We start from the raw sequence: 16,548 nt of genomic DNA on the forward strand, positions 1-16,548 counted from the left end.
AAATGTGGAAATCTCCCAGGCAAACTCCAGGAGATGGTAAGGGACAGGAAGCTTGGTGTGCTGCAGTCCATGGGCAGTTGTGTCTGCGAAGAGTCAGACACGACTTGGCTACTGAACAAATGTGGAAATCACCCAGGGGTCCAAAGGAGAGCTGAGATAGAATCTGACGTAACCAGAGACATGCATCCTTTCTAAGAGCTGTGAATGGTGGAGGGAATGTGAACAGCATAAGGCTATGAGGAAAAATCAAACAACAGAATCGTATACAGATGGACGCGAAATCTACAGAGAAGACCATGTATGGGGAAATGGCTGGCGTAAGATACTGACAGAGGTAACAGTGGTTGCCTCTGGATGCTGGGGTAAAGGAGATGGTATTTTCTGCTTCTGGACACTTATTTGCACTTGACAGTTTTTAAATAAAGAACATGTTTTACTTTGATAATAAGAAATAAAGTGAAATATTATGGGGAAAAATATGATGGATGCTACCACATGTGGAATGACTAATACAGATTAGGCATTTTCTAGACCACTTCATCAAATGTTCAAAACAGTGTCTTTACAAGGTGTGCTAACACCAGGGAGGAAGGAGGGAGTAGATGCCAGGGGGCATCTGGGGTGCTCACGGTATCTCCTCTCCCCTGGGTGGTAGCTGTGTGAGTGTGTTCAGCTGGACAAATTCACCAAGATGAGACGTATACTCTGGATTTAGGCACTTGTGTGTGTAAATGTTATAGTTCAATTTAACTTTTTTTTTTAACATAAGTAAAGGCAGGCATGCAGGAATGAGCCTGAACAGGTTTGCATGCAGAGCCTCCTTGGAGGGTTGCTGCATATTCACCTTTGGTGGATGCTCCCATGTTATGATCCAGAGACTGTGCACACCACACGATTTTCACACACAGGTGAAAAGGGCATGAAGGGCCTTCCACAGAGAGGTTGCAACCTAACTGCTGGAGAACGGTTCAGCTTGGGTGTGTGGGTGAAGAGGAACTGATCAGCCCAAACAAGGGATAGCTGTGGGAGCAGGGCCTGAGGAGCCCCAAGCTCTGAACTGTAAGAGGCCATGGGAGACAGAGGGAGATGGGGGAGGAGCAGAGGCCCTGGCAATGAGGCCTGCAGTTTGGGTTTTAATCAGTGCTGGACCAGACAGCATGAAGCTAAACCCAGGATGAGCACCAGAAGCCCCAGCCCAGCCATACCTCCCGGAATCGCTCCAGCGCCGAGACGAAGGTCCGCTGGTAGAAGAGCAGCTGCAGGCGCTCGTGGACGTAATTGTGGCACAGCTCCTCGAAGGTGGCAGCCCGGTCTCTGCCCTGGTGCCGGGGGTTCTGAAAGCCCGGAGAGTCCACCACCATAATGGAGGCCATGGAGAGGTGGTGGGAGGAGAAGGATCTGTGGGGGAAAGGAAAGGGGCCCTGAGAGACATGGAATCTTAGAGCCCTTCTGGTCCAGGCCCCCCACTCCCCCATCACAGAGATGGAGAAACCAGGGCAGCATGCTGGGCAGGTCTGCAGACCCAGCAGAACACACTACTTGTGGGCTGTGTGACTTTGGGAAAGTTACTTAACCTCTCTGAACGTGGGTTTCCCCCAGTGTTAAATGGTGGGAGGGATGAATAGGAAGACCCAGGGGCTGCAAAGAAAAAAAAAAAAAAGGAGCTAAAGGATGGAAAGTGCCTCCCCTGGACATTGCAGGCCATTAGGACGCATGCTCTCTCCACCAGGCCAAGACTGGAGAAAGTACTTGCTTAAGGCTGCACCACAAATTTGCTATAACGTTAAGACTAGAGCCTCCTTTTCTTTCTTAGTGACACGTGGCATCAGAAAAACAACTTTGTTCAGTATCTGCCTCAGTTTACAAAGCTCTCTCAAGCTTCACCTCCCTGGATCCTCTTGACAAATCTTTGACGGTGGATGGAGAAGGGACTATTTGCATCAAAAACCAAGAGTTAAGAGACTCTAGAGTCACATGTGGGTTCCAACCCTTGCTCAGCCATAGCGGGGCTGCGTGTCTTGGCAGAGTTGCCCAGAGTCTCTGAATGTCCGCCGTGGAAGGGCTAACGATGGAGACGAACTCAGAAGGCTGGTGGGAGGGCTGGGTGTGATAAAACGTCCATGGCTCTGAACATGGTAAGCGCTCAGTGTTTTTTGCTATTATTCCCATCAGCATGAGCAGTTATGTACATGAGAGTACTAAGTTTGAACTCAAGTGCTTTGCTGTTATTTGCTGAGGTTTTCCATCTATAAAATGGGGCCAATAAGACACACCACACAGACATGCTTGAAGATTAAGTGAGTTAGTGTTCAGAAAGCCAGATGCCTGCTGGGCGCTTGTAAACGGCAGGACGGGCAAGTGTCGTCATCACCAATACACCCATTTCCCGGATTCGGGCTCCCAGAACCCCAGAGCCAACCAGGAAGCAGCCACCCGCTTCCTGCAGTTCACCGATAAATGCTTCTTCCCCTGAGCACGCACGATCCCCTGGTTTCTAGATAATGTGTCTGCAATCTCAGAGGGTAATTACTCCAGCAGGAAGAGAGAGAGTCGACTCTATGTCCGCAGAGAACCCTAGCTGCGCTGTTGCTACGCACCAGTCTCATCCCTTGAACAGGATGTCGGAAGCCTAATTACGCCTCCCGCTTACACGGTGGAGTGGGGGAAGCCCTTCCACAAGCTCTGGATCGGCCCCACTGGAACTGCTTAGATTTCCCAGGGTTCAGAGCGGCACTCCCCATGATAGAGAACACAGGCTCCCAGTAGTATTCCCTGCAGATATCTGCAGTGTTTTATGATCACAATTTAGGAAGAGTTGTTCACAGACATTTTAAAATTTATCTTTATTTTTTATTGATTTCTTATTAAATTTATTTTTATTTATTTTTTAGCTGTACCACGTGGCATGCAGGATCTTAGTTCTCTGACCAAGGATTGAACTCATGCCCTTTGCAATGGAAGCGCGGATTCTTAACCACTGGACCGCCAGGGGAGTCCCTTATTGACTTCTTTTAATCTTTGCAGTGACCCTGGGGAACAGACCTATTCAATATTTCACAGATGCACAAGGGGAGGTCAGAGAGGTGAACTGATCTGCCAAAGTCACACAGCCCGTGGGTGGCCAAGGTAGAATTAAAGCCAGCACCATCCAGCTCAAAAACCCACTCTCCAGCTCAACAGAACCCCACTCTGCTAAACTCCCCAGGCTTGGGCTCATTCACGTGTTGCAAAGAGACCACCTCTATACCAGAGGAAAGGCTGCCGTTACCTGTTGATGAGCGAGACCACGGTGGCAAAGACCTCTTGGTACAGGCCGGAGGCCATGCCCTCCACACACTCCACGCCCGTCATCTTGAGCCCTGCAGTGGGGAAGAAAGGAGGGTGGGCATCCCACGGTCAGGACCTTGCCTGGGTCCAGGGACATCACTGCTGGCCTTAGAGGACCTTCCACCACCACACACACACACATCACCCTGCTGCTGAAATTACTCATGTCCTTAGGATCAAGTTCAAGTGTCTTGTCAGGTCCTCCAGGGTCCTGTGTGGCCTGACCCTACCTCTCCTCCATTGTGATCTCCTGGTCATCCCTCAGGGCTCAAGCCAATGTCACCTCCTCAGGGAAGCCCACCGTAACCACTGCCACGAACCCATTAGGCCAGTTCTCAGGACTATCTTGCCTTTTTAAAAAAAAAAAATTCTTTACTTTTATTTTATGGAGGTAGGTATGCCCATTTCACTGCTAAAGACACTGAGGGCCAAATGGCACTGAGTTAGGTTAAGTCTCACGGGGCTACTTGGAAAGTAAATGGTGTTTGCAGACTCCCTTATTATTATCATTGTTGTTATTATTATTATTGGCTGTTACATGCAGCATGTGGGATCTTAGTTCCTCCACCAAGGATCGAACCCATGCCCCCTGTACTGAAAGTAGAGTCTTAATCCACTGGACCACCAGGGACGTCCCCTTGCTTTTTTGAAAAATTTACTTTTCAAACTGAGACACGATTGACATACAAAAAAACCTGTACATTTTTAATCGTACATCCTGATAAGTTTGAAGCATAAACCCATGACATCATCACCATAGATATGCCATAAACATAACCATCACCTCTAAAAGTTTCTTTCCTGTGTGTGTGTGTGTGTGTGTGTCTGTGAGAGGCGGAGACAGAGGAACTTTTAACATAAGATTAACAGATTTTTACATACAGAATACATTACTGCCAACTGCAGGCACTCTGTTGTACGGTGGAGATATTCATCTACTGATCACTTTGTCTGTCCTCTAGAGTTTTTTCATCTTGACTAAATGAAACTATGTACTCTGTGATCAAAATGTCTCTTTTCCCCCTCCCTCTCTACCCCTGTCCCAGTAACCACCATTCTACTCTGTGTCTAAGTTGGACTACTTTAGATTTCTGATATAAGTAGCATATAACTCAAAAGTCAAAAAAGAAGGAAATCCTGCCATTTGCACCAACACGGATGAACCCGGAGGACGTTATGCTGAGTGAAGTGAATGGGCCACCGGAGGGCACATGGACCCTAGTTTCGCAGCAGTGACCACAGCTCATCTTTACTTTCTGGTTATTCTGTTAGTCTGTGTCTCCCACCCTGCCCCCCACTGAAAGTGCCCCAAGGATGGGGACTGATTCTGAGTCTGTTGGCTCCAAATTCCAATTTCTGACACACAGTACTCAGTAAATATCTATTGTTCCCTCTTTCTAGGGGGAAATTTGGCAGTTTCACAGCAGAAGCCGTAACATGTTGGACTTAATAACTTTACTCTTAGGATTTTATTGTATTGAAATATGCAGAGAAACAAAGATTTCTAGGTACATACATTCTCCAAATTGTTCATTAAAATGGCAAAAAATCACTTTTTCAAGACAGCTCGAATATCTAAAGAATAGCAAATGGGATAGATAATTTGTAGTCCAACCATATAATAGAATACTTCAAGTCAGATCTAGAAGAATATTGAATGAGATGGAAAAGTGCCTGCATATAGTGTTAGGAGGAATAAAAAAAGCTTAGAAAACTATTACAATGGTAGCCTCAATTTTGTAAAAACACACACGGGTCCCATTAGAACAGCCAGCCTTGATTAAGGGGCACTGAGCAGAGCGGGGTAAGGAGTGGGGCTTGTATCTCAAACACTGATCCTTAGGTGTTGGTTCCAGCCACAGAACTGGAAACAGTTTGCAAATTTGCAGGCCCTAGGGCTTGGAGAAATAGTTTTGCTTGTACATTCCAGGCCGCCCGCTGCAGCCCCAAAGCATTTCCCGTCCCTGCTTTAACTCCACCTGCATCCTGGGTCGTTGCTAGGCAACCCACAGCCTCCCAGCATCTCTGTCAAGCCTGCTGGTCCCCTGCCTGCTTAATATCTACCCTTGAGATCTCAGGCTGCGAGGCTGACTCAGCTTCACAAAGCAGTGCATACATGTAACTGTGTTTCTGTGTGTGTGTGTACATATGTGCACTGTGTGCAGGTGTGTGCACACGTGCATGTGTACACATGCCTGTACATGGCACAAGCGTGTGCCTGTGCATGTGCACCCGTGTCGGAGAGGAGGCGTAACTATTAGGCAGACCCCAGCTTACACAAGAGCACAGAACTGGATGGCAGTGAAGTCTATGACATCAGCCATCAAGCTGAAGTCCCTGGCAGGTGGAGCAGCCCTGTGGATCCAAGGGGCCTCTAACAGACGGTGCTAAAAGCACAGTTCAAAACAGTGCTACCCGCTAAGCCCAGACTGCAGTCTCCGGAGAGCTCCTCTTGGAGAGTTCTGAGATCCCGGGGCTCTGAGGGGTCCTCTGCCCTCACCTTCTACAGCCAAAGCATCTGGCCACCGAGGCTGCAGACCTGGGACTCAGCAGACCCGCCTGCGCAGGTGCAGTGTAAGGGTGCTCCTGCTTGCCCCGCTCCACGTCAGTTCAAAGCACCCCCATTCCTCCGGCTGCTCAGACTCAAGTCCTAGAAGGCGTCCTGGCCCCCTGCTTCTGCCCAGGGCTCATGCCGACAGCTCTAATTGTCAACTAGACCTTGAACTGGCCACCTCCGCCCACCTGGCCCACCCATCCCTTGTCCAGCCTCCATCACCTCACCAGGGTGACCTGTATCGGTTCCCACCCACTCCTTGCTCTTCATCCAGGCTGGGCTTCACGCAGAATAAACTAATCGTGCCCTTCCCCTGCCTGTGCCCCTCCATGGGTTCCCTCAGTATGAAAAGAAAACTCCATTTATAGACTACTCTGTGAGCTCTCTAACCTTATCTACTGTCCTCCCCGCCAGACCAACCACCTTGGCCTTATTTCTGTTGTGGCAGGTCAGTCTTCCACCTAGAGCAGGGGCTCAGCAGAGAGCACATCCAGGGGAAAGGCCATGGTCCCCGGCACCATCCTTAGTGCCCACTCCTGGCAGCACAGGGCCCCCTCCCAGGTTTCGGCAGCATCTGACCAGGACAGAGCACTGTGCAGGAAGGGCCAAGCCCATTTCCAGAGAAGCAGCTTCATTTGCACCTAGAAGGTCTACATACAGTAGACCCTCAATAAATCCTTGATGAATAGTGAAAGGATGCTGGTCTGTCCCCAAAGGGTGGCTCCACAGGGACCCAGCCCACCCAGGGAGGCCACGGTGTGGTACCTGAGCTCGCTTCTTCACCCTCCAGGCTCCGCCGGCTTGGCCGAGACGTCACCTGCTCGATGATCTGTCGCAAGTGGTGCTTGAAAGTGGCCGTGTTCAGCTCCTCATACTCACAGCCCAAGGCCTCTGCTGCATGGTTGGCCCACTCAAAGCGCATGAACTGCTTCCGGCCCACTGCACGGGGGACAGAGCAGAGGAGGGCGGTGAGGTCCTGGGTGGGTGATGGGTAGGCATCCAAGAAAACCTCGGAGAATCTTGCCATCTCCCAGCCTCTGGGCCACCCACCCTCAGCAGGAGCCTGAACCACTGAGGCCTGGCCCCAGCTGACGGCCTCGGGCAGGAGCCAGCTTTCCCAAGAGACACGTTTGTCCTACTAAGCTGCCACCTGCAGCTTAGTTGTTCACTTTTCCAAAACAATTAAAAATATCATCCTCTCTATGTGCTATTATAATGCCACTTAACATCAGCAACAAAGCCTATACAACATGGGCAATGCTTATATGGTAACATTAAATGAAAAGGAATAGAAAAAATCATACTGTAGTATGGCATCAATTGTGTAAATCACTCTAAGCTGCTATATAAATAGGAAAAGGAGATATATTCAAACGTTTTCTGCAGTGGTTCTGTACTAATTTTGTAATCCAAATTCTAAAATTTAATGATTTACTAAGGCGAACTGCAGTTCTACTCTTAAAATAATTTTCTCCCATTTTCTATCTTCCCATATCTGTGTTTCTTTCTTTGAAATAAGAATCACAGCTGCCAACAGAGACTTCTCAATCCATCAGAAAAAGATCATAAGGGTATCATTCTTCAAACAGACATCTTAAAGAATCTGCCTGGTTTAAGAAAAATGTGGAAGTTTGGGGAAAGACTTTATCTGGGGCTTTGACAATATCCACCTGGAGTGGGTTGCCATTTCTTTCTCCAGGGGATCTTCCCCACCCAGGGACTGAACCAAGGCATCCTGCATTGCGGGCGGATTCTTTACCAGCTGAGCCCCCAGGGAAACCCAATAAGAAGGAGCGCTGGCCACTGCTTATCCAGGTCTTCCTACACGCCAGTTACTCAGTACTGATTCTCTCAAGAACATCATTTTATTACCTCCATTTTAGAAATAATTCCCATTTTACATATAATAAAACTGAGATCCAGAGAGGTTACATGGCTAGTTAAAAACTCCTGCCACTTTAAAAAATGATCAAGAAGGTAAGAACGATGGTGGTGATTATGCGGTGAGGATGGTGGAGGGGACAATGTGATGACGGCGGTAAGAGTAACGCGAGTGCTAACAGTTGCCACTTACCGACCCCACTTAGTTCAACATGTCATCTTTGTTCAGCTCATGGCTTTTGGAGTCAGAACACCTGTCTTAGAGTTCCAGGTGTGACACAGAAAAAAATCAGTACATACAAGCCTTAACTACTTATTATTATTACTGAATCTTCACAAAAGTCCTAAAAGCAGTATCGTTCCTATTTTACAGATAAGAAAACTGATTCAGAAAAGTCACCAGAAATCAGGCTAAATGGAAGAACTATTTACCCCAAATCAATATGGACTGTAGCCTGCCAGGCTCCTCTGTCCATGGGATTCTTCAGGCAAAAATACTGGAGCAGGTAGCCATTCCATTCTCCAGGAGATCTTCCTAACCCAAGGACTGAACTGGGTCTCCTGCATCACAGGCAGATTCTTTACCATCTGAGCCACCAGGGAAGTCTCCTTCAATATCACCTTGAGAATATTATGACCCTAGGTAAGACTTTCTTTGACGTGGAATCACTGATCTTTTCACTTTCCGTAAGTACCTAGTGAAAGGAAATGTTATATGGCACTATCTTAAATGAGAACCCATTTTTTGTAGGAGGTCACTGAGAGGATGTGGCACCCAGGTGGCCTGTGAGCTTGCCCTGGGCAACTGGAGGGGCCTCACCCTTTGCCCTGCCCCTGGAATGCCCACCCAGCTCTCCCCACTCCCGCAGTGGGCTCTGTTACAAGGACGCAGCCTTGAGACAGCAGGGTGCTTCTGAGACCCTCCAGAGGGGCTCTGTGACCCAGCCCAGTGCCGGCCTCTCTATAAATTCCTAAGATTCTAGAGGGCACGGGTGGAGATCCACCCACCTTGCAGCGCCAGAGACAAGCCTCATGTGTCAGTTCCCTTGTGTGTTACACTTGCCACCCTCCCATCTAGAAGGGCTGCCTCTTCAGTCTCTCCCTGTCCCCCCACCAGTGTATGGGGGGCTAGTTTTTGAATCAACACTGCCATCATTTGTCACAAACAGAAGGCAGAGATAAATACAATGTGCGTACAGAGATACCATTAGAGTCTAATTAGATACAGTTACCTGGGAGCCCGAGGTCTGCTTTCTCTTTGCTAAAAATAATGGAGATTAGCAAGCATTACAGAGAGGCGTTGCAGGCTACTAGCCCTGAATGAGACATCCTCTTCCTAGGATGGGGCTGAAAGTGAACTCAACAGAACACGACTGTCCAGGCAGCCGATGCCCTGCCCCTCTCCCGCCCCATCGCCTCCACTGCAACCCTCTGAAACGGTCTCCGGACCCTGCCCGCCGTGACCCGTAGCCTTGAGAAGCTACAAGCACTCGCAAAGGGGCTCAGCGACAGCTGTGTCTGAAAAGAGGAGCTGGAAGCAGACAGGGCAGGCCTCTAAGTCCAGCCGGACTTAAGGGGTATATTTCCAAGCGCTCTGCGCAGCATCCTGCTGGTGAAACCCAGGAGGCACACGTGAGCCTTGCGGGAAAACGCGTTTCTGTGTCCAGCCCCCTGAAGCCTGGCCAAGCGCCACACCCAACCCCGTGGGTCCCGACGTCTTTGTACAGAGCTGGGAGGAGGCCAGGCCTTCTCAGAGGGGGCTGAGAACCCTGGGCTGGCACCTGTGGCGGGGAGAAGGCAGACTGGACAGGAACACAGGCACCAGAGCAGCCAGGGTCTGCTTATGAGAACACTGAGCCACAAAGAGAGCGACCTTCTGAGGTCTCGTGGCTGGTAACGGGCAGACACGAGATCTGAACTTAACGTCTTCTGACTTCAGCTTTCAGTGTGCTAACCCTGGGACCATGCAGAGGAGCCTTCATACAGGGATATTGTTCTGAAACCAGAACCGAGCGAAAAATCAGAGTCAAAGGCTTAAAATTCCCCTTGAGAATCTCTTAAATTGCCCATAGCGTGTAGTACTGCAGCATACTTCCCCGAGTCCGACTCAGCAAGCCTCCCCTCCAGTGGAACACCACAGGAAGTGGGTGGCTTGCCTTCAGGGCCCATGACACACAGAAAAATACTTATCGGTAACCACTGGCCTCACACCTGCCTGTGTGTGGCCGGATTTACATAAATACAATGTTGTCTAACGGGGCCACCCACCCTTGAAACAGCTCTCTATGAAAGAACTACCTGCAGACATCAGTTCTGTAGTTATGCTCAGTGAAAAACAGTCCGTGCATCTCGCCATGGCCTGGGGGATGCACACCTGGATGTGTCTACACAGAGCAGGAGGACGGCTGAATGACCCTGGCTCATCTCCCAGCTGCCTTGGGAGGTGTGCAGGCTGAAGGCTGTTAGGCCTGATTTATAGCAGAGGCCACCAAGACCCAGAGAGGGGAACCGCCCTGCCCTGAGTCACAGCCGTAAATGGCTGAGCCAGCACTTGAGTCTAGGTCTCTGGACCCTCTGATCATGGCATGGGGTTAGGGGTAGCTCTGGTATCCCCAATATCTCACATTTCAGACCTGGCCTGAGCACACACGTGGGCTGTAGGTCAAGTCAAAAGGCAACAGGGCTACACTTCAGAAGGCAGCACGGGGGGTGGACCAGAGCAGGAAGGCTGCCGCTGCGCCACCGTCTGCCCCGGGGCTTCCTGTGCCCCCACTGCTGGAGGCCTTTGTTCGCACGGGCATTTGCTCAAGCACAGGGTGTGGCTGGACGTGCCACGGAACAAACATCCCCAGCCCTCAACCAGTGACTCCAAGTTTGAAAGCATTAGTTGCTCAGTCGTGCCCGACTCTTTGCGACCCCATGGACTGTAGCCCACCAGGCTCCTCTGTCCATGGGATTCTCCAGGCAAGAACACTGGAGTGGGTTTCCATGATCTTCCTGACCCAGGGACTGAAGGTAAGGCCTTTTGAGAGCAGTTGCTCCGGTGGGCTGCCGTCTATGGGGTCGCACCGAGTCGGACTCGACTGACGTGACTTAGTAGCAGTAGCAGCAACAGCAGCTCCAGGCTATGCTCTATGCTGACCCCCCGAGGCCTCTAGCAGAGTGGAGCCCCAGCTGCCTGCAGAAGTAGCTGGTTCTGGTGACAGGCTCTTAGGGCTGCCTTCCTTCCCCACGCCCCTCCCAGGGCTTCCTGGGATCACCTCCCACGCGAGATTCTAGCCCCTGAACCCTCATCTCAGCCGCTGCACCCATTTACAGCCCTAAGGCTCAGAGACAGCCTCAGATGCTGATCCCACGTAACATGATTTGGTTTGGTTTTTCCTTCAATTGGGCTTCCATGGTGGCTCAGACCGTAAAGAATCTGCCTCCAAAGCAGCAGGTAGACCCAGGTTCGATCCCTGTGTTGGGAAGATTCCCTGGAGAAAGGAATGGCTACTCACTCCAGTATCCTTGGCTGGAGAATTCCATGGACAGGGGAGCCTGGTGGGCTACAGTCCATGGAGTCACAAAGAGTAGAACACGACTGAGTGACTAACACATACCTCCCTTCAATTATTGAGGCCAAGAGAAGGTTCTCTGGAAGTGAGCCAAATTCCTGGCATGCTGCTCTTTGGGTTGTGTGCCTCTGTCTATCCCTAGAAACTGTCTGTAGATGTGGGGTGAGGTCTGGCCCCAATCACCGTGCTACCAAGGGCAGAAACTCCCCGGGTGACCAGAGGGCTGTGGAGCAGGACAGAGCAGCCACACGGCCAGGGTCAGAATCTCCCAAAGGGCTCCTCAGAGCAGATGTTCCCTGGGGAGAAATGGATGCTGTGTGGTATCACTTTGCCGGTAACATAAGTTTCTTAACTGCAGGACATCTCAGAGCCTTTAAGGAATATGGTATGATGCTCCAAGAAAGGGACGTTCTGTGCAGACCGATGCGGCCTGGGAATGCTTTCAGACCAAGATGGTCCAACATCCAATGAGACACCAGTTTAGGAAACAGTGGCTTAGCTGAAAGAGTTCTCCATTAACCAGGTGACCCTGGGCAAATCACTGTACCTGAGTCATTTGCCCAAGATCACTCTGCTGGGAAGAAGCAAGCTAGGATTTGAAGAGAAGAATGAACAAAGGGAAATGAGAGAAAGAAAAGAGAAAAAAGGAAGGAGTGAGGGAGAGTGATGAAACTGCAGTCTCTGAGATGCTGAGATCCATCTGCAAAGGCAGGTTTTCCTGTTTATGCTCAATACAAAAAAAAAAAAGAGGAAAAAAATGACACGACCGTCTTTCCCTTGGGCACCGTCAGTTCAATTGCTATCAGTTACTGTGGCCTCCTGCATTTATCGATGACCAGGTGACTTTTCCGCTGAGTCACTGGCCGTTACGTGACCTATCTGTAACACTGGTGCATCTGGCTCACATCTCCTCACACAGAGGTTTACAGTTTGGAGGTCCGTGAAGGAGGGGGCCACCTGCAGGGAAGAGATGAGCCTGAAAGGCCATGGGTGCCCCGAGAAAAGGCGACGTTCCAGAAACAGACTGCTTGGGTTCAAATCCCACCTCTGCTGGCCAAAGCCAGGTGATATTGGGGAAACCGTGTCGCCTCTTTGAGCCTCGGTTTCCTCCCCTGTGAAATGGCCTCTACCCCCAGGGCGTTCCTGTGAAGGGCCAGTGGAGTTACAGGTGCAGATCGCCAAGCACAGGATCTGCGGGATAAATGTCAACCTTTGTAATCATGACCACATGCTGAGATTTCTGCCCAGGGATACCAGGTCAGGTTCAGTTGTTGGGACCCTGGAAAATGGGGCTGTCTTAGAGGCCAGAACTTTAAGGCTCTTCCTGAGTGTGAGGTTTCCTGCCTGTTCCAGCTGCCCCTGGGTGCCATGCAGCCCCAGAAACCTGGACAGATCTTAGAGAAGTCCTCTGTCCCTCCGCACAGTGAGTGAGCCCCATAAGGTCTGGTCAACAAGCCACCAATAAATCGTTGCTGAGTTGTTCAGAATCCACGATCAACTGGAAAGACAATGAGTGGACCTCTCTGGATACTATGGTGTTGGGGGAAAAAATGGCTTGCTGGACAAGTCAGCAGCAGCAGCATCTGCTTAAACCAAGCAAAACGGGCCACTCTTCTGCAAGACTGTTCAGTACCATGAGTCTGCTGCTGTGCATCAGTTGACAGGAGAAAGGGAGCAAGGGTAGGGGTCTCTTGGACTAACTGATCAAGCAGCTGGTGGGGAAAGACTGGCATGGCATCTTTGGGGTGGTGGCTGGTCATGGGAAGAACCAGATATGGCAGTTTTAGACCAGGCTGCAAGATCTCGAGCAGGACATCTGAGCCTCAGTTTCCATATCCATACAGCGGGGTGGTTCCTCTCCCAGGGAGTCACTATAAGGACGAAACAAGACACTGGATGTGACGCTGCCTAGGAGTGTCCCCAGGGCAGCTGATCCGAGCTGAGAAGCAGAGTTACCAGGCCTTGGTGGAAGGCATCACTCATCACCTGGGGGAACTGCAGGAGCAACAGTTTGAGGGGTGGGACCAGTAGCCGGTGAGTGACTGACCAGTAGCCTGAGGCCACACAGTTTAAACCAGGATTAAACCTGGCCCTGGCTGGCCCTCAGTCTGATGCTCTTCCTACATTCTGGGGTCCCTCAGCAAGGTAGGCTGAGCAGGGGTCCCTCAACCTATCAGACTGTCTCCTTTGAAGCTGGGGCCCAAGGGAAGCCCAGAAAAACAACGGGTGTTTTCGGAGTACTCACCACATGCCTGGTGCTGTGCTAAGTGCTTAATCCCATCAGGGCAAGAACCACGTGAAAAGGTGTGATTACTAATCCCTTGTGTATTCATGACACCCCAGACCACGCAGCAAAACATGGCATGAATGGGGGAATCTTCAAAGACATAACTCCCTGGTCCCACACTGGGCTCCTCCCCTTTCCAAGTTAGGACCTTCGGTAACTTCTTTGCCTTTCTGAGCCTCCACCGACTCACCATAAAAAGGGTGTAACTCTCCATATCTCTCAGTCGTGTCCGACTCTCTGTGACCCCGTGGACCGCAGCACACCAGGCTTCCCTCTCCATCACCAGCTCCCAGAGCTTGCTCAAACTCATGTCCATTGAATGGGTGATGCCATCCAACCATCTTATCCTCTCTCGTCCCCTTCTCCTCCTGCCTTCAATCTTTCCCAGCATCAGGGTCTTTTCCAGTGAGTCAGTTCTTTGCATCAGGTGGCCAAAGTATTGGAGCTTCAGCTTATAACCATATCGAGTTACAAGGATTAAATGGAATAACCACGCAAAGCACTTAAGTCATGCCTGGCAGAGAGCGGACTCAGCAAATAGTGACAGGTAATAATCCCATCATCACCATCATCATTGCTGTCAGCAGCATTGCTATGCTCTGACTCTGAAGGGTGAGACGTGCTTTTATGATGGGAGTCCTCACTGAGCCATAGATCACTGGAGTCTCTGATGAGCAAGGCTAAAAGAGATCCCAGCGAGTGTCTATACACCCTCATTAGGCAAGTCCTTTCCCCTCTCTGAGCCTCAGTTTCCTCATCTGTAAAATGGGGTGACGGTGCCTACTCCATGGAATCACTGAGATGAACAAAGCTCTTAGCATAGGACCTGCCCCTTGTAAGCACAGGATGAATGTCAGCTGCTGTTATTACTTATGGGAAACAGAAGTCATAAAGATGGGAGGGGCTTTTGCTGGGCCAACCTGAAGCCGGTCCCTTGGGGGTTCCAGCTGCCTCACATCTCCCTCCCGAAGCCTGGGGCTGGCGGCAGGAATGCCTTCTAGCATCAGCCACTTCAGGGGTTTGTGGCTTTTTAAAATATAATTGTTTACATCCCACAGCAGCCATTCCAGCTTAATGAATGAATTCAATATGCTCAGAAAACGCAGAATAAATCCTTGCCTGTGGCCCAGAATAGGCCGGGCTGCGGCAGCTGTCGGGCAGGGAGCCAAGCCACCAGCTGGGGCCTGTGGCAGGGGAAGGGTAGGGGCAGGACATGGCCCAGGGGGTGCCTGCCTTAGGGCTGTAGGGCTGTGCTGGGGCTGTGTGGGAAACCTCTCTTAATCCCGAACACCAGTGCCAGGGTCTGAGGCTGGCACCTGGCTGATGGGGACACCGAAGCCCCAGGCCTTGCTCAAGGGGCCACCACACCTCTGGTCACAAGGGGTCCTCTGTCTGACGCACCCTCCCTTACTCCCTCTCAGTTTGGGAGATTCGGTTCAGGGTCCCAGGTCCTAGGACCCCTTGGGGAGAGGACCCTGCTGAACTTTAGGTGTCTCCTATCTATTTCTCCTGGCATCTCCAGTGCGCCTGTCTGGGTCTCCCTCCTTGGATCAGAGGGGAATTATGTCCTAGAAAGTGAGGATGGTGGTGCCCGAGGGTTTGCCGTCTAAGGCACAGGGAAGATAGGAGAGGAGGGAGCAGTGGAGAGAGAGGAAGGGGAGAAGTGGAGGGGGCAGGGGGAGCATGGGGGAGGAGGGGAAGGATGGGGAAGGGGAGCAGCACGAACTCAGCAACGGCCCAGGTGTCCAGGGGCCCAGACTCTTGCTCAACATCCCCCACGGGCATGTGAGGGTGCCGTGACCAGACCTGCGTGAACAAATACCCAGGGTGGGGAATTGCACTGTGTTCATGGAAGCACCCAAACTCAGACACACCCCTCTGGTCCCGCAGGCCCAGGAAACCACGCCTGCAGAACGCTCACCCCTGCACCGCCTCTACAGACAAGGATGCCCACACGGTGCTGTTTACAATCCCCCAAAGCAGGCAACTGCCGGAAGGCTCTTCAGCTGGAGAAGTGCCACGGAGACAGAGACCCCTCCCCGGGCAAGCCCCGCAGCCAGCGGAGACAAGACGGGCACCATGGCATCCTGCGAGCAGCGTGGTCCACCCTGCCCAGACAGGGAGAAGCAGAGCGTGTCAAACGGAGCCACTGTGAACCTGTTTCTGAACCAGTAACGTCGCCCCACCCACCCCAGCAGGGCGACTGCCACAGGCACAGCTCACGCTCGGTCTCAAGGGCCTGAGGAGCTGGCCTGCGGCTGGGACCACAGCAACATGGCCAGGGCCACGCACTGGTTTTCAGAGGGACTGCAGCCCTGGCCATGGCCACGGCCACAGGGAGGAGTCAGGGGACTCAACATGTTACTGTTCCAACTACTGATGAGTCTATGACGACTTCGAATCAGAATTTTAAAGAGAAAAGCCAGCCTACTGGGGCACTGGAACCAGCCTGGAGCACATGGTCATGGTGGACACATGACCCAACACGTCTGTCAAATCCCAGAGAATGTACACCACCGAGCTGAACCTCAGGGTACACCAGGAGCTTCAGTCAATAACTGTGCATCAATCCTGGCTTGTCAGCTGCACTAAACGTCACCTTTGCACCTTAACAGCGGTCGCCTTCAAGGGCAGGAGGACCACGGGAATGGGGAGCGACCTGCTTCCGACATTCTATGTTCATTTGTACTGCTTCCACTTCTCACAGGAAGACAACTTTACGGTGTCGCTTGTGCAGTTGTTTAAAAACAATTAAAAAAAAAGGGTTAAAAGTCTGCACCAAGTGCCTGAACATACACTGACTGCTTCACGCTGACAGCATTGATATTACTACTCCCCTTGGCCTTCTGGGGTCCTGCCTGGGCTTGAGAAGCGTCAGGCCACCTCCTCCTATCCATGGACAGACTGCCCTGGCTGCTGGATGTCGGGGGTCCTGGTAGAAA

At 51.2% G+C, this 16,548-nt stretch overlaps 1 protein-coding gene across 10 annotated transcripts in view; it reads right to left on the reverse strand.

Annotated features, from left to right (window-relative positions):
• Positions 1-16,548, reverse strand: part of MYO18B (myosin XVIIIB) — a 229,256-nt gene that overhangs the window by 164,440 nt on the left and 48,268 nt on the right. For all 10 annotated transcript variants that reach the window (XM_044930013.2, XM_025267427.3, XM_044930011.2 and 7 more), the window contains 3 exons: positions 6,647-6,820; positions 3,269-3,359; positions 1,206-1,398 (listed from right to left, as the gene is read on the reverse strand). In XM_044930013.2, coding sequence (XP_044785948.2) covers positions 1,206-1,398; positions 3,269-3,359; positions 6,647-6,820 — 458 coding nt within the window. The remainder of the gene's footprint in view (positions 1-1,205; positions 1,399-3,268; positions 3,360-6,646; positions 6,821-16,548) is intronic.

Source organism: Bubalus bubalis, chromosome 17 (assembly GCF_019923935.1).
Source record: "Bubalus bubalis isolate 160015118507 breed Murrah chromosome 17, NDDB_SH_1, whole genome shotgun sequence".
NCBI lineage: Eukaryota > Metazoa > Chordata > Mammalia > Artiodactyla > Bovidae > Bubalus > Bubalus bubalis.